Source organism: Vipera ursinii, assembly GCF_947247035.1.
Source record: "Vipera ursinii genome assembly, chromosome: 2".
Lineage (NCBI taxonomy): Eukaryota > Metazoa > Chordata > Lepidosauria > Squamata > Viperidae > Vipera > Vipera ursinii.
In genome coordinates, this window is record NC_139513.1 from 243,091,510 (window position 1) to 243,112,941 (window position 21,432).

At 38.4% G+C, this 21,432-nt stretch overlaps 1 protein-coding gene across 2 annotated transcripts in view; it reads right to left on the reverse strand.

The window, feature by feature from the left end:
- Window positions 1-1,551: 1,551 nt before the first annotated feature.
- Window positions 1,552-21,432, reverse strand: part of TNFAIP8 (TNF alpha induced protein 8) — a 34,230-nt gene continuing 14,349 nt past the window's right edge. Inside the window, exons 1-2 of one of the 2 annotated variants that reach the window (XM_083356526.1) lie at window positions 17,955-18,053; window positions 1,552-3,826 (exon numbers count right to left, since the gene is read on the reverse strand). In XM_083356526.1, coding sequence (XP_083212652.1) covers window positions 3,261-3,826; window positions 17,955-17,985 — 597 coding nt within the window. In that variant the 5' untranslated portion in view covers window positions 17,986-18,053 and the 3' untranslated portion in view covers window positions 1,552-3,260. Of the gene's footprint in view, window positions 3,827-17,954; window positions 18,054-21,432 lie in introns of those variants that run through there. The other variant, XM_083356527.1, reaches the window with a different exon arrangement.

Genomic DNA, 21,432 nt, shown 5'->3' on the forward strand with positions numbered 1-21,432 from the left:
TAAAGAACAACATAAGAGATCCTGGTTTAAAATTTATGGTTATAAAATGGAGTGATTACTGTAGTTAAAGTGTAAAATAAAATGTCTTGTGCTATTCTGAAGATTAGCAAAGGCATGCACAAAGTAATTCAAATGTACAATTTGTACACAAAATATTTTTATCTCAAAACATTTTGCATGCATCTAATTATGGTAAGACTTGATATACTGTATATCGCAGGGGTCTTCAACCTGTGGCCTGTTGGCCACTGGGCAGTGTGTGGCTGGCCAGTGAGCACATGTGTGTGTGCACTTAGCCGCCACTCATGGTAGCATAGCTCCGAGGGTCACGTGGGTGATAGCGTCCTTGAGAGGGTCTCAAGGACACATCGTTGTAAGGGTTGCTGTGAGGATCGCGCAGGCGCTAACATTTCCATGAGGGTTGTGGGTGTCGCCATTATGCATACACTCGTGGCCCCATTTGCATCACGCACATGCTCACGGGTCCGTTTGCAGAACGTGCACACAGCCCCATTTGCATGTGCACGTGTACATACAGGTGCCTGCCCCTCTCTTTCCTTCTAGGCCTCAAACCAAGAAAGGTTGGGGACCTGTGTAATATCGCACTGAAATGTTCTCTTAATAAATAAATATAACCATGGTACATTGGTGGGGAAGGAAATGAAATGAAGAATTAGACCAGTGTTTCTTAGCCTCAGCAATTTTAAAACTGGTGGATTTCAGCTGCCAGAATTGGGAGTTGGCTGGGGAAATCTGCAGAAATCTTAAAATTGCTGAGGATAAGAAACAGTGAATTAGAGAGAAATATCAAATTGATAGAAACAAAGAGAACAGTAGAGGAATGATGATGTATATTATGTCCTGGCATTCTTTAAGTTAGCCCATCTGTGGTAACTTGGTTGACATGCTGCTGTTTCATACAGTTAAAGGTTACAGACATTAAAGTTTTAGTAGCATATACATTATAATAATAATAATATATACATTATTATATTATTACTAGTTTAGATTTTGCTTAAATACCCAAATATATTTGTGAGATAAAATGCATAAACCTCAAAAAAATGACCCATAGACTCTTGCATTTTGAGGCAAAAAAAACCACCCAGTTCTTTTTTTATTAAAAAGAAATGGAAACGTGGAACTTGCTTTGAAAGGAATAAAAAAAGAAAACTGCCTATCCCAGACACACATAATGCTGCTCTATCCATTGCAGTCCTTGGCCCATCTAAAATGTTATTCATTAAACATTGGCCTTAAAATATTGCACTCTCCTACACTCATTTCATTAACATCTGAATTTCTAGAATATCTTTGCTTGGCCATTTCTGTTTGGAACTATACCCATCTCAGTTCAATGTAACAGATTGTTATCTAACAAAACTAAAAACACATAACTTGTACAGAAAGAGAAGAGGGGGGGGAAATGTCATAGCAGGAGGGGGATATTCTACAGTACTCAATATAAAATTGTAAAGCCAATTTAAAAATTGATCTGGGTGTTATTAAATTGCTGATGTCTGCAATGACAGAGAAAATCATGCATAAAACTTAAGAGTGCAAATGTTCTTCAGTTTACTCAGAAAATGTAAAAAAAAAATCTGACAAAAAAAAGTAAAATTTTCAACCACTTGCTTAAAGTGTAAAGCATTACAGGTTCAGCATTTTTTCAACAGTACAAAGATTAAACAAATTTATTCAAGCTGCTGCAATATATTTTCCAATATTTGCTATATATTTAACCTACATTACGCATACATTGGTTTCTGAATAAAACAAAATTTCACAAATATTACAAATTTGGTTCACAGACTCCTAGCTTCCACATCCAGCTTGCTACCCATATCTTTTTTCTAAGGATCACTACATTCTCTAACCTTGTTCTAGAAACATACATACAGGTAATCCTCAACTTACAATTATTTGTTTAGCCACCGTTGGGAATTACAATAGCATTGAAAAAAGTGACTTAACAACTGGTCTTCACACTTATCAACCATCGCAGCATCCCTATGGTCAGGTGATCTAAATTCGGGCACTTAGCAACCAGCATGTATTTACAATAATTGCAGTGTCTTGGGGTCATGTGGTTGTTATTTGTGACGTTCCCAGCTAGCACCCAAAACAGCTGGGAAAAGCCAGATTTGCTTAACAACTATAGCAGAAATGTTCACAAAATTGGGTATGCCTCACTCTGCAACTGCCTTGGTTTGGAATGGAAGTTGTGATCCCAACTGGGGCCATGAGTTAAGGACCACCTGTACACGTGGATGATACACATATTCCAGTTTCATCTTTCTTGAACAATGTCATCTGAAAGCATATTTTTTCTACAAAATATAACCAGAAACAATTATACTTTTAACTATATATGACATAGCGCTAGTAAGCATGCTTAGGATGTGGAGGATGTCTGTAAATTTTCAGTGATTGTCAAATATATACACATTGATAAATAATACAAAACTAGTCCAGAACTGATAAAGAAATCAAACCATAAAGATGATTAAAGAAAGGTTCATGTAAAAGAAGCCCAGTGTTATTGCCCCGGAAGTATAGGGTTTAGTTCAGGGCTTCTCAGAAGCACATTATGTGAAATGCAGTCCCTTCTACTGGGAAGCTGATTGCAAGAATAGCTAGAAGACGTAACTTAGACTCTATTATAATATGGGATAGTACAGTGATGGAGATAGCAATTCACACCACTTAAATTATTTTCTAGTGGAAGCCCTGAACATTTAAAAAAATGAAGCTCTAGACCCCAAACAGCCACTTTTCAATAGTATAATTATGACAATGTAACTTAAAACATTTATGCATAGTGCAGTTTTAAATGAATTTTAAAAAGGTTTTGTTAAATCTGTGCAGTCTTTATTCAACATAGGTAGCACAGCTCTCTGCAGTATGCAAAGGCACAATCTGCAAAGAGCAGATTATTAAAATTCTTACACTTTTAGAATGTGACATCTTATTATCCCTGCCTATTTTATGCAGTCCTATTTATTTTGAGTAGTCCTTGAGTAGTTTTATGGCTTTATAAATCCATATTTTAAAGCATGGTATTATCAAAAAGAAATTGAAACAGCAAAAAAGGTAATGCCAAATAAATAAATAAATCTGCTGAAGAATTTTCAATTGATATTCAATTCTTCTTTGCCACCAACACTATCTATCTAGCCTTTCTTCATTCTTTCATTGGCTCCCTAAGACCATCAGCAATAGTTAGCCTTTGATTATATGAGCAATTGATAATAATACAGCTAAATATTGCCTTCATCTAGCATTTTGTTGACACCATCACAAAGCCTTTGAAGGTGAGTCTTGTAAGATCCAAATGGGTTATATAAGACAGCCAAAAATTCACAGTCCGAGAAATGATCAAACACATGATTGACACGTCCATGAGATTTTGCAGTCAGATGACGGCGAATTATTTGATGAAGTAGATCTCTACAATCATTCAACAGTTTTGATAAAAAATTCCTGTCAAAAGTATAGTCCACTTGATAGAAGCTCACCACAGTTTTAGCCAACTGGTGAACTTTCTTTTTGAACTTCTCCATAAGTACAGTCTCTTCCTGATTAAACTGGTTATTCCGGTGAAGGACTGCTAATTTGATAACAGTCTTAATAAGATTTTTAATTATCTTCTCAGCTTCCTTTTTGTTTTGTATGTATTCCCTTGTAACTCGGTAGAGTTCATCCAACACATCACTGCTGGTGTCATCTATCAGAGCAGTTGCTATTGATTTGGAGGCCATTTTGCACAGAATTTTCTTTTGGGCCTGAATGGCCAAACTTTTGGAATTAAAGACATCTGTTGCCACTAGAAGAAAGCAAACAAATACAAATCAAAAATTTCAGTCATTTTCATGTGAGTTACAGTTGAAGCACTTTAAGAACTACAAGGAAGAATAAAAGTACAATAACTATTTTAAAGTATTTTTATAATGTACATATATTTCCTGTACAAACAAAAAGAAAGTTTGATTCCACACGATAAAACTGCTAGAGTATATTAATTACAAGGAGCTATAGGAATATAGCTTTACTTTGTTTATTACACATGTAATATCACATGAATATAAATGAACAAAGCTCTATATATCTGTTTTGCAGATATTGAGATGCATTAGACTTAATACTATCATCTAAAACTACATCTGAAAGACTCCTTCTGATCAAATCCTGAAACTTGGAATATGTATAAGAAGTCCTAATACTGCTCATCACAAAACTATGCTATTAAGCACAGTCTAAACAATTTATTTTAATGCTCAATGTTTTCACCAAGTTTATAATAGAATACTGTAGCCAGATTTTCACCAAAGTGTCTACTCAGATACCAGAGAAAATGTTGTGATCTATTATAAATATATATAATAAAATAGACATATATTCATATGATCTAAATCAGGGATCCCCAACCACTGGGCCACAGACTGGTACTGATCCGTGGCCTGTTAGGAACTGAGCTGCAGAGGTGGAGGTTGAGTGCCAGGTAAATGAAACTGCATGTGTGGAATCCAAATTGCTCGTTCCTCCTCCTTCCCCCTTCCCCAAGGTCCATGGAAAAATTGTCCACAATTTTTGGAGACCGTTGCCCTAAATTCCATAGGTTTTCAAAGATAGCTAGTTCCTATAGAGTAAGTGACCGCCCGGAGCTTACTGAGGACTTGCGCGCGGCCGAGGCTTCGGTGCTTCCAGGATCGCGCGCACCTCTCCCAAGCCGCTGCCGTCCGGAGACCTGCCGAAGTTTGGGGAGGTTTGGGGAGGTGCGCGCGCACCTCCCCAAACCTCCCCAAACGTCGGCAGGTCTCCGGACCTCCGCGCCCTGCCTGCCTGCTTCTTTCCGCAGCGGAAAGAAGCAGGCAGGCAGGGCGCGGAGGAACGGAGACCTGCCGACGTTTGGGGAGGTTTGGGCGCCTCCCCAAACGTCGGCAGGTCTCCGTTCCTCCTGCCGACGTTTGGGGAGGTTTGGGCGCCTCCCCAAATGTCGGCAGGTCTCCGTTCCTCCGCGCAGACCTGCCGACGTTTGGGGAGGTTTGGGCGCCTCCCCAAACGTCGGCAGGTCTCCGTTCCTCCTGCCGAGGTTTGGGCGCCTCCCCAAACGTCGGCAGGTCTCCGTTCCTCCGCGCAGACCTGCCGACGTTTGGGGAGGTTTGGGCGCCTCCCCAAACGTCGGCAGGTCTCCGTTCCTCCTGCCGACGTTAATACAATGCCTAATTAAATGGTTAAATCTATCAGCATGCTTTTTCTTCTGGACAGCCATTAATCATCCCAAGGCTTTATGTTTGTACTTCATATATTATACAGTGTCTAGTATAGCAAATATTTAGAGGTTTGGTGGCAAACACTTATAACAACAGTTCTGCAAACCAGAATCAGGTATTAAATTAAACTGAAAGCCAAAGACTGAACACATCAAGTTTAACACTTCAATTTTTCTGGAAAGCCTCAGGGGTTTGAATATGCAGCAGGTCCTTGCAGTAGGCAATGATTGTTGTCATGCTTGTGTTAATGCACATTAGGATTTATTGTTCTTAATTCTGAGATGTAGTTACATTTTCATTTTGCTTTTGTATTATTTGCAAGCCATTTAGAGGCTGTGGGAAATTGCAGTTATCCACAAATAATTTTTAAAAAGTTTAAACGCCACAAGCAGTTAAAAAAATGTTAACAAAAGATTAGTGGTTTCGTTACACAATTTTACTGGCATGATCTTAGAGCTGTAAAAGATGTAACCCACAAGCCACAATTGCCTAACTCCACAGAGAGTGGCTATACTGTCAGTAACTGCACTTTTTTATGTTTCTTCCTTTTTGCTACTCCATATTCCTCCTCCTCAAACCATGGATATATCTATACTTCTGTTTCAGCACTATATGTTTATGATGAAGCATTCCAAGAAATGCATACCACAGCAATCAAGTTTGTCTTTATTTATTTATTCATTTATTTATTTATTTATTATATTTTTATACCACCCTTTTCCCGAAGGACTCAGGGCGGTGTACAGGGCAATAAATATAAAAACAGAACTCAAAAGTTAAAAAACGATTAAATGTAATGCCCAAGTTTAAAACAGTAATTAAAAACATATTAAAACCCCAACCCTAACCCATCAAACCAGGTCAGATTGCTCAAAAAGATACGTTTTTAGATCGCGCCGGAAGGAGCAAAGGTCGGGGGCCATCCGGAGCTCAACCGGCAAGCGGTTCCACAGGTCTGGCGCACCCACAGAGAACGCCCTCCCCCTGGGGGTCACCAATCGACATTCTTTGATCGGAGGCACCCTGAGGAGGCCCTCTCTGTGAGAGCGCACTGGACGGAGGGAAGTTGACGCCAGCCGCAGGTGTTGCCATAGGTAATCCGGACCCATGCCATCTAGGGCTTTGTAAGTCATTACCAACACCTTGAATCTCACCCGGAGGACAACCGGCAGCCAATGCAGCTCGCGGAGCAAAGGTGTAACATGGGAGTATCAGGAAACCCCCATCACAACTCGCAACTCACGCGGCTGCATTCTGCACCAGTTGGAGCCTCCGAGTGGACTTCAAGGGCAGCCCCATGTAGAGAGCATTACAGTAGTCTAGACGAGACGTCACGAGCGCATGAGTGACTGTACACAAGGCATCCCGGTCCAGATAGGGTCGCAACTGGCGCACCAGGCGAACCTGGGCGAAGGCCCCCCTAGTCACAGCTCCAATATGCTCTTCTAAAGAGAGCTGTGAGAAGGACCCCCAAGTTGCGCGCCCTATCTAAGGGGGTAATAGCTCACCCCCCATGGCAAGAGATGGAATAATCGGAATTTCCCGGGATGCCGGCACGAACAGCCACTCAGTCTTGTCAGGGTTGAGCCGAAGCCTGTTCCTCCCCATCCAGACCCGTACCGCCTCCAGGCAATGGGACATCACGTCGAGAGCATCACTGGGGTGGTTTGGGGTCGAAATAAAAAGCTGGGTATCATCAGCATACTGATGATACCCAACTCCAAAACCACGAATGATCTCACCCAGCGGCTTCATATAGATGTTGAACAGGAGAGGCGAGAGGACCGATCCCTGAGGGACTCCACAAATGAGAGGCCTCAAGGTCGACCTCTGCCCCCCTGCCAACACCGACTGTGAACGTCCCAGAAAGTAGGAGGAGAACCACTGAAAAACTGTGCCTCCCACTCCCAACCCCCTGAGACGTCGCAGCAAGATACCATGTTCGATGGTATCGAAAGCCGCTGAGAGGTCTAAAAGGACTAGGACAGAGGAGCAACCCGTCCCGAGCCCGCCAGAGATCATTCACCAGCGCGACCAATGCCATCTCCGTGCTGTACCCGGGCCTGAAGCCCGATTGGTACGGGTCTAGATAATCCGCTTCATCCAAGAACAAAGGGAGCTGCTGCGCCACCACGCTCTCAACAACCTTCGCCAGAAAGCGAAGGTTGGAGACTGGACGAAAGTTGTTTAATATTGCTGGGTCCAAGGCAGGCTTCTTGAGGAGGGGTCTCACCACCGCCTCCTTCAAGGCGGCGGGAAAGCTACCCTCACTCAAAGAGGCAGTGATCACTGCCTGGAGCTAGCCTTGTGTCCCATCCCGGGCCGCATAAATCAGCCAGGAGGGACACGGCCCAACAAACACGTGGTGGAGCTCAGCTTCCCCATGATCCTGTCCACTTCTTCAGGAGTCACAGGATCGAACTCTTCCCAGATAACATCGACAAGACTGCCCGTATCCTCATCGTTAGACTCTGCCCAGTTGGAGTCCAGACCGGTCCGGATCCGAGCGATTTTGTCCGACAGAAATCGACTAAACTCCTCGGCTCGACCCTGCAAGGGCTCCTCCCTCACCGCCATTGAAATAATGGTTTTCTTTTTTTACTGGAACAGCCTGAAATGTCATAATCTTTTCAGGTTGGGCAGCAGCTCTCCAATTACTTCATAGAGAAAGGCTATTAATACAAAACAAGAAGCGTGAATTTAAGGTTGTTTTATAAGAATTTGACATGTCACTCAACCCCCCAAGATAATTCATCTGGCTTAAGCCTGCTGCTTGTAAATCAGTCTCCGTCCCCACCCCCCACAAAAATCAATTATCCCACAAATGTTCAGAGTTTCATAAGAATAGGAAGATTTGTGGTTATTTGAAGTATCTTGGTACCCTGAAAAACTAATTCATTCTTATTTCACCTAACTGCTTCCATGGACAATAATTTACCACAAGCAATTCAGCAAGCAATTGTTGAGAAGGTTAAGCTAAATATTTTATCCAGCTGCTAGCAGATTCATTGAGTGGGAGTTTAGACTTTGCATACCACTTACTGTTTCTCAAGCTTTAATACAGATAATATTGCTTCAGAACACATATGGGGGAAAAAGGAGAATGCTACATAAGCAGAACATTATGGAAATAAATCTTTATTCAGGAAAAGGAGGGAGAACCAGAAAGAGAATACAGAGAAAAATCAAGACTTGCTGTTTGATTCTTTTCTTTTGGCAACTCTTGTTGAAGTCTCCCCTTTATTTCTCCACTTGAAAACCAAAGGAGATTGTGAAAGAAAATTGTGACACAAGTATGGAGAAAAACCAACTGGACACAAGAAAAACTAAAGAAGGAAGTTCTATTATAGAAGCTGCTCATTATTATTATTATTATTATTATTATTATTATTATTATTATTATTATTATTATTATTATTATTATTATTATTATTATTATTATTATTATTAAAAGACCATTTTCTGAGTATCACCAAAAGAGCATCCACAATGAACTAAGGAAGTATCAACAGTTTTGGGGGAACTCACAATGCTATTACGAAATGATACTATTGGAAAATTATGATGCTAAGGGCACATATAACTTAAAACAGTTCAAGGGTGCAGATAAATTATTTTAAAAATAAGGAAGGTAAATAGAATATGTTGAAAGAGGGCAAGGCTCTTTGACCACATAGAACAGACGTGTCAAACACAAGGCCCGGGGGCCGGATCCGGCCCGCAAAGTGGTTTCATGTGGCCCGCAAAGCCATCCTAGAAACAGTGAGGGAACGGCCCCCTCTGCCTTGGCCCTGTCCCAGAGACCCTCCTTCTGCCAGAGACCCTCAGATCTGTCCCACTCTTGCCCAGGCCCCCATAGGCACCCTTGATGCGAACGATGTAGAGCTGGCCACGCCCACCCAGTAGGCCATACGCACTCTAGCCACGCCCAGCCAGTAGGCCACGCCCACCCTGGCCACACCCACCCAGCCCCCTGAGGGCAATTGCAATGCTGATGCGGCCCTCAATAAAATTGAGTTTGACACCCCTGACATAGAACCCTTTTCCAAGTTATTTTTGTACCTACTTGTCAGAAGTCCAATGGGTCAAAGATGTATCATATTCTTAAATATGCTACAGCAGATGTGATATAAATTTATTTCACAAGTACCTTTTCTGAACATATACAACACATGAACAAATAATGCAATTCTTAATTGTAGGATATACACCTTGTCCTGTTATATGACATAAGGTGTTCTAGAAAACTTATTAGTCTTATATAGCCTGGTCATAATGGTAACAAGTCAGTTGCAGTTTATTATTAAGGTGAATATTTATGGCCTACTGAGGAAGAACTTACCTGGATATCTAGTTTATATACAATTTCATTTTTACCACTTGGCTGTTTCTCTGCAAAGTTTACATTACAATTATTGCTGCTGACAATAAGTCACAAGATAGTAGCTATACATGTTTTTGTTTCTCGGAAACAAACTAGTTCTGCTAAGTGAAGGGAGACACGGACTATTAATAAAGTGAATACATCAGGAACCATTAGTTATGATTAGTTTCCAGTCTAGTAGCAAGGCTGGCAGTGTTAACAGAATTACGTATTTACATAGTATGAATACATCTTTTAAAACACATATACAGGTAGTCCTCGACTTATAACCACAGTTGAGCCCAAAATCTATGTTGCTAAGCACTTAATTTGTTAAGCAAATTTTGCCCCATTTTACAACCTTTATAGGCAGTTAAGTGAATCACTGTAGTTGTTAGTAACATAGTTGTTAAGTGAATCTGGCTTCCCCATTTATTCTGCTTGTCAGACGGTCAGAAAAGGTGATCACATGACACCCCCCCCCCCCAGACACTGCAACGGTCATAAATACGAATCAGTTGCCAGGCGTCTGAATTTTGATCATGTGACTATGGGGATGCTGCAAGGGTTGTAAGTGTGAAAAACAGTCATAAGTCACTTTTTTCAATACCACTGTAACTTCAAACAGTCACTAAATGAACTTTTTTTTATTAAAGTTTTACAAAAACAAAATTTTACAATATATCCCCAAATCCCTCCCACTCCAAACCCACCCACTTCCCCCCCACTTCCCAGAGCTAAATACAGGATTATAGTTACAATAATCATATTCTAAATAAAAATTATGCATAATATACAATTAACCAAATTCATAATGTGCTTTAACTCCCCTTTAACATAACTACAAACAACGTACCAATAACAATATCCCACTAAAATCTACTCATAAGCTAAATGGAACTTTTTAGTCCCATATTTGTTCTGAATATAATTTATCCATCTCCTCCAAACTGAATAAGTTCATTCACTAAATGAACTTCTGTTAAGTCGAGAACTACATGTATATCGTCATTTATCTGCAGATGTTAATGTGTCACAGTACTTTTTCTGTGTCACATATAAGATGGAAGAGTTCTTATCTGCTTTGGATGTATATTCTAGTTGAAACTGATGTAGTATAAATAAAGAATGCCATGAACATGTTTACTTTTAATTGCTACTGCATAAGGAATCTGAACAATCAGTTATTCAAAACAGTGGTGAAACTATTTCCTTCCTGTTTACCTTTTGAAAGTTCTTTTAAATTGTGATCTGTAAATACACTATATTTTTAATCTTTCAGAGGGAGGGGCCATATTGGTTACTCTGTGTGTGTGTTTGTAGAACTAATAGAAAAATAAGGAAAAGGTCATAAAGTGAACAGAATGATTTGAATAAATTAAACTAGTAATTAAATTGATTTTACAAGTCCCAATTACATTCAATAATAACTGCACTTTCTCAAATTTCTGATCTCAAGATAAACAGAATTCTGAACAAAATTAACACACACACACAATTATTTCATTTATGTATTTGAAAAGAATATAAGCTCAAACATAATGACTATTCCATAATCAGCAAACCTCTACTGAATTTAAGGCTCCCTGGTCCCGATGCAACATTTTGACTACTACATCAACTGGCTTTCCTCAGAACTCAGTAGATTTCTTCATCTTTTTAAACATATTGTTCTCATTATATTACATCCTGCCGTCCTCTCCAAGTGTTAAAAGTTAAGTAGACACATGGTGGTTCTAAGGCCAGAGCTGACAAATACAGAAAACCATAATACAGTAATCACTTAGCTTCAAGGCCAAGCACTAAGGATATATTAATGGAAAGAACAGTAGGAAAAAGGTTAAGGGTTTGAGCTAGCATAGCTATAAGAAGCATTGGCACATTCACACTAGCGGAGACGATCAGCTTTTTTTGTAGTTTCACTCTTGTCTGTTTTTATTTAGCTGAATTGCACCTCAACTGTCAACCTGGAACTAAGGAGAAATTTCCTGACAGTTAGAACAATTAATCAGTAACCTGCCTCCAGAAGTTGTGACTGCTCCAACACTGGAAGTTTTTAAGAAGAGACTGGACAGCCATTTGTCTGAAATGGTATAGGGATTCCTGCCTGAGCAAGGGGTTGGACTAGAAGACCTCCAACGTCCCTTCCATCATCATCATCATCATCATCATCATCATCATCATCATTATATAAGACATGAACCACAGTCAACTGAACATTCAAATTGACTGACGCTGATGGTTGGCACGGGTTGCTGCCAGCATCCTAGGTATCAACCAGGTACCTCCTTAAAATGTAAGATGTTCCAAGTAGCAGTTTTTTGTAGCATTGCTGGAGTTATTGCAGGAAGCTGCAGTTTCTTGATATATTTTGTAGTTTTTGGACATAGTTCCCAGTGCCCGGATGACAATGGGTATCATTGTTACATGTTTCATCCATAATCACAGTTTTGATGGCCAGGTCGCGATATTTCATAATTTTTTCCAGTTCTTTTTCTTCGACTCTGGCATCTCCTAGTACAGCGATATCAATCAGTTGTATGCTTCAGTTCTCTACAACTGCAATATCTGGCGTGTTGTGTTCCAAATGGCAATCTGTCTGTATCTGAAAGTCCCACAAGATCTTCACCCTCTCATTCTGAACAACTTTTTCCACCCTATGTTCCCACGACTTTTCGGACACAGGCAAGTCATATTTTTTACACAATGTCCAATGGATTAATTTAGCAACTCGGTCATATCTAGCCTTGTAATCAGTCTGCGTGATGATGATGATGATGATGAAGACGATGATGATGATTTCCCTGTATATAATTAATTATTCCAATACACTTTTCTATAGGCTTGTGGCCTCCAATGAATCAATTGGGCCACAAATTCTTTAAACATGACCACCATAACTATGCCATGCTAGATAAGTATAAGATACGGTCACAATAAATGAATTTGATATCAGTCCAACACTAAAACAACAGGCAGGGGGAAAATGTTTCTTTCATTCAAAATAAGAGTAGCTTTTAGTGTATTACATCATCCAGGAGGAAGAAAGAGGTACAAGAATTTTAAGCTTCATTTCATTGTAGTCAATCCACAGTCAACTATGTACATGCCCTTCCTCTTTTGATTTATCTCCCTTGGCCCCAAAATTGCATGTGGGTTAGTATGACCTTTCATCTCATACAGGTAGACATCATTTAGTACAGGGGTCTTCAAACTTGGCCCTTTTATGACTTGTGGACCAACTCCCAGAATTCCTCAGCCAGCGTGCCAGCGTGGCCTCATTTAGCAACTGTTTTCAGTTACAACAATGATGGAAAAGTAACTTTATGATTAATCCTCACATTTATGACCTTTGCATGTAGGTAAAACAAAGGAATGTTAAAATAAGATTGTAAATACAGTCACAGTTATATTTACAAACTGCTTTGCTTAATGACTGAGTTACTGGTTTCAGTTGTGGTCACTAAACAAGGACTTCCTATATATTGTTTCTCTAGCTGAATGTTGGAACAAAACAACTTTCTGCCATTTTCCAAAAATATGAACTGGAGCTTCATCTTTTTCACTGTTAAGCAACAAGATATAGTAGTTTATTGTAGTGTTTTGTTCTTGAAATACTTCTTTACAACATACAGCCTCCAAGAACTATGTTTACGACATACAACCTTCAAGGACTATCAGATAAACATGTAACATAAAAATGATAAGTTGTGATAAATATTTTATTGAGGCTGTAAAACTCTTACAAGTTGAGGCTCAAGTATCCTGCAGAATAGTGTTTTATTAAGACATACACTTTTAGTGAACATTTATATAGAAGACAGTGGCCCAATATAAGATGATAATTCAAATCATTTTTGATTCAGTTGGTGAGTCCAAGCCTTACCCTGTTTTTTGCAGCTTATAAACATGACTTAATTTTCTGGATTATTGACTAACTTAAGTGAAAGTTTTAAGGTTGGAAATACTGTAATGAAAAGAGTACATGGCTTTGGTACTTATCTATACATTTATAAACTATCAGCTAATGCTGACAACAAACACTAATTTCTGGTTGGTAAATACAGCAGGGATCCCAGACAGTTTACAAGATCATTTGTCCCCACTATTGCTTTTCTTTTCTGGCACTGCTACATGGAAGAAATCAGAAGCTTTTGCTTCCATTTTAAATTAACCACTGCTTAACACATTTTTCAACTCTTCAACTATAATCACAGTTATTCTTCACAATTAACTTTATTCTTAGCTGTCAAACTATTTAATAAATCAATTTTCATATTAAATTCTATCTAGTTTTATACTGTATATATACTTTTAATACATGTTTGATATAAGAGATTATTAGTATCATTTGCAAGAGATTAAGTAATCAATTAAGCCAATATCATAGTCACACCTCCAACATTTATATTTGCTTTACATTGCATTTGCTATAATCATCAAGCCTTATCATGTTACCTAAGAGTTAACCTGTAGAGGTGTGCTTAAAGTAGTTTTAACTTATCTTGAAAGTATGTAGGCAATCTTTATGAGGCCATAGGTCAAAAATAATTTGTATTCTATACACTAGAAATATGTGATGCAAACTCCATCAAAACATAAGAAGGTTGTAGCTGTAAAAAACAGCAGGCAGTGTGTTTTTGCAGCAACAATAAAGCAACCTAGGCCACTTTAATTTGAAGACGTTTTATTTAAAATCACCTGCTAATTGGCCAACAATAGTAGAAAAAAATTGAAATACATTGGTAAGTTTACTAACATTGAGACCTGTTTGAGAAAAAGACTGGGACTGGCAAGGGATTTCTTTTTGCTGTCAAGGTCGGATCACTACAAACCAAATTTCAAGCCCACTCTTGTGTTGGCAGTTATGTGATGGCTGGACAGAACATTTGGTGTATTTCAATGGCAGTGAGAGGGATGAGGAATAACAACTGTATCTAACCTTTGGATGGATGTGGAAGGACATCTCCTGATAGGCCCAGGTGTGTTTTTAGCATGGAAATGAGAGTAAGTGGCCTCCAGGAGACAATGGCTTCTTTTGTCATTGTTAAAACCCAGAAAACGCTTCCCAATTTCCATGCTGAGGCTAATTTCAGTTGATTGGGGGTGGGTGGGAAGAAGAATCAACAAGAAGCATTATACCCTTATATTACATAAAGGTTTTGAAATATATCAACTCTATAACTGAAATAGAAAGATGAAGAAGATATAATTCCGGGGAAGCTCAGACAATTGGATAGTTTTAGAGAAATGAAATCACCATGTCAGAATAATTACAAAGACTGATACTACAACTCTATGTACGTTTCTCAGACTTACATCCCACTTGGTGTTTTGGCAAGATAGCTTGTGACCAATGCTTTCCACAATTGGGGCAGTGGAGGACAGTTCGAGCATAATCATTCTTCAAACTGACCATCCACCAACAACTGTTGTTGCTTTATCACAAAATGTAGGATAACTAAAGCATTTCGTGCTGCTGGAGTCATAAACTAAAGTAGGGCTGGCCTAGCAGGCCAGATTAGGCCCATGAACTGAAGCTGTTGCTATTTCAGCTACTTCAAATGGAAGGAAGTAGCTGAGATAGTTATAGGTCACGGGTGTCAAACTCACCACATCACATTACATGTCATGATGTTGTGACTTTTTTTGCATTCCCAGAGCTAGGGTTGGCGCAGCCTCCGTATGATGCAACCGGCCCATGGGCCGGTAGTTTGACACCCCTGTTATAGGCTTTCATTTTGAACAGTCCCAAATATGTCGTAAGGTTGGTATTTTGCGCAAAGGAGAAGTGCAACCAAAGAAAGGGAAATATTTGTTCAAAATGAACTAGAAAACAAATGTCCTGATCAGGATATTTTCCATCTCTAAAAGACAAGACAGTACATTATATGATATTTTGCTTAGGCTGTACATTTGATCCATACAAAGGTTCTATTAATATTTCATAAACTAAAATGCAATGGAAAATATGAAAAAACACATCTTTGGCTATGCACTGTGGTTATACTCACTGCTGTTTTTACTCATTAAAAGTTTAATATCTGAGTACTGTATTATTCTTCTGGAACTTACACAAAAATGTATAAAATGTAACTTGATATTTACAGTTTTATCACTTTGCAAGAAAGTTTGTATATATATATATATATATATATATATACACACAAGATTAGCATATATATATACATATATATATACATATATATATATACATATATATACATATATGTATATGTATATATATATATATATATATATATATATATATATATATATATATATATATCTGCTAATTTTTGTTAAATTAGATACTTTCAGTTTTTTAAAGCCCTCATCCCATATATTTCAAGAGTTCTCCAGTAAATTATGAAACAATTAAAATTAAAAAAAACAGATGCACATAACAATCATACAGCTGAAATACAATTAAGAGCAGCAGCAACTATTAACTAAACATTATCTAAACCCAACTGGCTTAGGCAAATAAATAAAAAAATACCAAGTAATGGGTAATGGAAGATTGGTAGTCACCTTACAAATATACCTCTACCCACCATCCATTGTTACTACCTGCTCAAGACAGTAATCCTAAAGTAATTTACTTGGAAATAACTTTTCTTTAACCCAGTGAAATTTAAAGACAAATAAAATGCATTGCATGCTTTGCAATGGAAGGAGAATCATTCAAAAGATATCCATGAGGAACATACAGAATATTGCCATCAGACACATACAGTATATATCCAAAACTTTTTGTGGTGTAAAACATGGTTATACTTATTTCCCATCAAGTCAGTCTTAGTGACCACATAGATTTTCTCCATGAGGTGTAAAACCATACAGCAACTCAACTGGGAAATACCCTAGAAATTAATTTAGAGTTGAACTGTAATTTCAGATTCACCTCCTTTATTAAAATATCACAATCTAATGTTTCATATTTTAAAAAAACAAAATACAACAAAATATAACAGGAATTTAATTTTTATTGGTGCCAAAGTTATCACTAGTTTTTCTTCATTATCGACCCTGTGTTAATTTCAGCTGTTTTTCAAAAACATAAACAAAGAGTTGTTTCTTAAAAATACTGATAGGACTATAATTCTCCTGAATACAGATAGCTATGCTAATTTAATCAACTGAATTTGCAGGTAAAGTTAAGATTACTTTTAAATTTTCTTCCTACTCCTTGTCTTGTCACGACATGCATGCTGCTTACTCATCTGTTACACAAAAGAAATGTTGTCAAAGATTCTAAAGCAGTTACAGGAAAAGGCTTTAGCAGTTATCTGGATTTAGATTCAGTTATTCCCTTCCCTGAACAGAAAGCACTAGCATATGGGAGCATTTGAATAAATTTGTTCCACCAGTTACACTAAATTTAGTAACTTTTGCTCAGCCAAATGGCTTGAATCAGAAACAAACACATTTTTAATTCACGTTTTATATATATGTGGAAAATGTTACTATTGGTGGGATTGTCAGAAGCAAGCAGCTCTCTGCAATATTTTGAAGTTCCCTAGCTCACTATCAAACTGACGATCTGATTAGTGTGGTTTATACCAGCAGCTTATCTGGCTTCTTAGCAAATCAAGAAATTTGAGCTGTTTAAAATATGCCCACATTCTCAGAGGTACCATATATTTATCCTCTTTTTGAACTTAAGTAGGCTATTGAATTAAATTTTCAGGGAGAAAAAAATCGTCCTCTCTCATCAGACAGTCATTTCCCAACCCAACCCACATTTACGCTGGTAAATATTCCGTTTTCTTGGAACGTTTCCAGATCATCCACATGCTTATCATACTATGGAAAGAAAGGAAGGATATTTCCCTTTTGACAAACTTTTCCACAGACATAACTGTTATTCAATTCAACATGCATCAACCAGTAAAACTGTTTTTCCAAAGCTTCTTCTTAAAATAACGATTTTTCAGTTCTCTGAATTGCACAACTTCCCTTTACAGAAGTCGGAGGGTGTTCAAACGAACGTATATTTTCCGTTTTCAAGCCATTGTTGCCTGTGAGCACATAGGCACACACAACTTCTAACATACACTTTGTGTATGCTTGTCATTCTGTAAGGAACAAAAGAACATTCTTGGTGTCAAGGGCTTAGTTGCTGCATTTTCAGTAAAATGCAGACAGTTGTCTTCAGATTCCTTTGCTTTCTCTCCCCTCCCTTAAACAGTTCAGTATTACAGCAAATACAAACCTCTATTCATCATCTGCTGCCAGAAGCAGCTTTGGAAAGCAACTTTTTTTTTTTTAAAAAAAAAAACCTCCTTGGGAGAAAAAATAAATAAAAAGCATACCTTCTTTGGAATCATCTGCTTCGGAACCCATGATAACAACCTAAATCTTTGAAGATTTAGATGACGTGCCTGTTTGAGTAGCAGCAAAATGAACTTCTCAAAAGAAGAAAAGGGGGCTGGAACTAAGAGAGGAAAAGTTTTGTAAAACCAACCAATGAGAGCTCATCGGTGCTCCGAAGTCCCGCCTCTTGGTGAATGCATCTGAGAACCGTCTGAAAAAGAGCACCTTCAGACACCCCTTTTATTTGCCAGAAATGGCTGCCTGTTCAGCTCAGTGTGTGGATATGTATGTGATAGAATGTGAAACCTCTGCAACCCAAGTAGCAGAAAAAACAGCAACCAGTTTTTAAGTATTGGTTTACAGACTGACAAGCAGTGTGGGTCCATAAACTACAAACAATAGAAATTGGACTTGTTTCTTCCATCTTTGCTGTAAAAATCAGCCCACTTTTTTTTTAAAAAAAAAATCAACCCATAATTTTTGCCAGGATTTTAGTGCAAAAAAGAGGGTTTTTAAAAATCTAAGTTGCCACACATTATTGCTTTGTTTTTTTCATTTCCAGTATATCATACTAAACCAAGACTTGTGATCAGCAGTCAACTCAAATACATAAAGATTTAGTTTCCAAAACATACTGGGAAAATTTGTTTGTTTTTACAGTTCACTCTATCAGCAATCTGATTTGTCAGCTTTCCGGGGAGCAGTTTATGGGGGCAGAGTGATACATTAACTATGGTTTGTTGAACACTAGAGCAAACTTTTCAATTTATACAAATGATACTTAATGCACGTAATCTGAAGACTACATTAAGATCTTCATTGAAGACACAAGTCCATCTCCATCAACCATACAATAATAGAATTTGTGAGGCTAATACTGATGAAATGCCCAAAGTGAATATTAATACTTAACAATCATATAGAAAGATCTACAAGCTAAAATGCCAAGGTTTATTAGGTTCTGATCACACAACATTCCAAATGATATTTTATTTAACTAATGCTTCAAACAACTTATATTTAGCATAAATTAAATGAAGAAGTTACAATTCAGCATGATTTGTATGTAAACCAACTTTTATTCTTTTTTACTTCCTCTTATGGCTTCGGGTGTCAAGGGAACCAACTTTTATTAAGGATGTCAAATCAGTTGTTCTTTGGAAGATTCAGAGATAACATCCCATGGGATGGCATAAGACGGGGCAATTACGTCCCTTCTCCCTGATGGCCAAACTATAGGGGTAGGGGTATTGTCAACCCCACTACATAAACCGAACCAGAAAATCGACTCTATGGCTAAAGGCTAAAGCTACTTTTATTAAGATTGACTAGAATAAGAGAATCTTGCAAGTCAGATTGGATTGTGCCTATATGCCCATCGAGATATTTCAAGATAACCAGTGGCATCCACAAACATTCCCAATAGCAAACCATAATTTGTAAAATCAGATATTACAAAAATTATAAAGGTTTACCGATTATAGTTTGCCATTGTGTCTCTACTGTATTCAACAAGGCTGGGCAGCATTTCAGATTCAAAGAAGAAAATGTGATCTAAAGGGCAGGGTAGGGCTCCTGGGAGATCCTGGAAGCAGCTGTGTCATTCCCAAGAATACTACAGCTATAGCAGGATCCTGGGAAAAGGTAAGAGTTAGAATTGCTGGTGGATTTATTTGCTTTCACTTGCATGCTCTGAAGTATATTTTGTTCTTCGAATCTGCAATACTGAGTACTGTAGTCTTAATGTTAAAGAACTTATTCACATATGTATTTCTTTACTTTTGGCTTAATGCAACATGCAAACCCATCCAACATAAGTCCTTGTAAGTTGTTCAACAAATCATGCTTTCAAAAAGTTTTGAGTGACTGCAGCTTCAACACTTACTTTTTTCCTCATGCATGGAACATTATTTACGGCATTTAATCCTGAGTTAGCTTAGCAGGTTGTTTCATATACCCGAAAATTTGTCCTGTCATGTGAAGCATGGGTGTTTCTCTGTGCATAATCTCAAGCAACTGCTTTACTAATGACACATTTAATGCATTTTCTTCATGGGTTCTCAATATTTATTACTAGGCTTTTGTGAAGATTTACAAATGAGAATCTGAGGCTAAAACTGAGCCTGGAATAGTTTCTATATGGCCATGATACAACTGACAAATAAGTCTAACTCAGCAACTTAAGACTAATGACTTTTTATGCAACAAAATACTGTGACAAACAAGTGACTATTATGGCTGCAAGGACTGCTGCAGCCTCTAAGGACAATGATAGTAATTGCTATTGAATATTATATCTGCCTTATTGTGAAGACTCTGCAAACTGTGTGACCTGGTATTAAAAGTAATGGCCATTATATAATTTTTGAAAAGTTTTTCTGAGGACTTCAAACGGCTTCCAACTATTTAACAATCTTTTGGGCAAGAGATTATTGAAAAATGGTACCAGTAATTGGATGACATATATTTGCTTGTGATCTTATAAGACAAGCTGCTTTGGAAAGTGATGTTATTTGTTGCCACGTTTATGCAAAGATGTACCAGTGAATTTGGAATTTTACTTGCTCCTCATTTTCTTGATATGGTAACTAGAGTTCCATGACCTTCCTGTATTATTAGTGTGGCAATTGATACAGAGGCATTCAACTGAGATTCAGTCTTAACAAGATATACTGTTTTTGTTAAATTTCCAGATGGTGAAAAAATGACCTGATCTGAGTGGAGTTGCATGCCTCTTTGAAAGAACGCAAATGCGAGTAGATAAATAAGTACCATTTTGCTGGGGAGGTAACAGTGTTACGTGTGCCTTGGTGTATAGTCACGACTATGGGAATGTCTTTGGACAATGCTGGCTCCCTCGGCTAAGAAACAGAGATGAGCACCACCCCAAAAAGTTGCACATGACTGGACAGGGGAAACCTTTACCTTCTTTAAAGTGTAGGTATGAAACTAAATGATATACACTAATCAAATTTTGCCACCGGAGGCTCAGATTTTTATAAGAACTAGCTCTTGATTATTCACTAGCTTCTTGAACAAAAATAACCTTGCTTGGTAATTCTATATCTAGATTGTCTTCCGGGTGAGATTCAAGGTGCTAGTAATGGTGTTCAAAGCCCTCCATGGCATGGGGCCGGAGTACCTCAGGGAACATCTGCTGCCGGCATCAAGCTCCCTGCGCCTTGTGTGTTCCCACAGAGAGGGCCTCCTCAGGGTGCCACCGGTCAGAGAATGCCGACTGGTGGCCCCCAGGGGGAGATCCTTCTCTGTGGGCGCCCCGGAGCTATGGAACCAGTTACCGGTTGAGCTCCGGATGGCGCCCGATCTACGCTCCTTTCGCCGCGATCTGAAAACATACTTGTTCGAGCAAGCCGGCCTGGCCTGAGGGGGGATTGGTGGGGTTTTTTATTATTTTTATCGGGGTTTTTTTTATTATGTATCAATTGTATTTTAATCGGGCATGCATTTAATTATCTT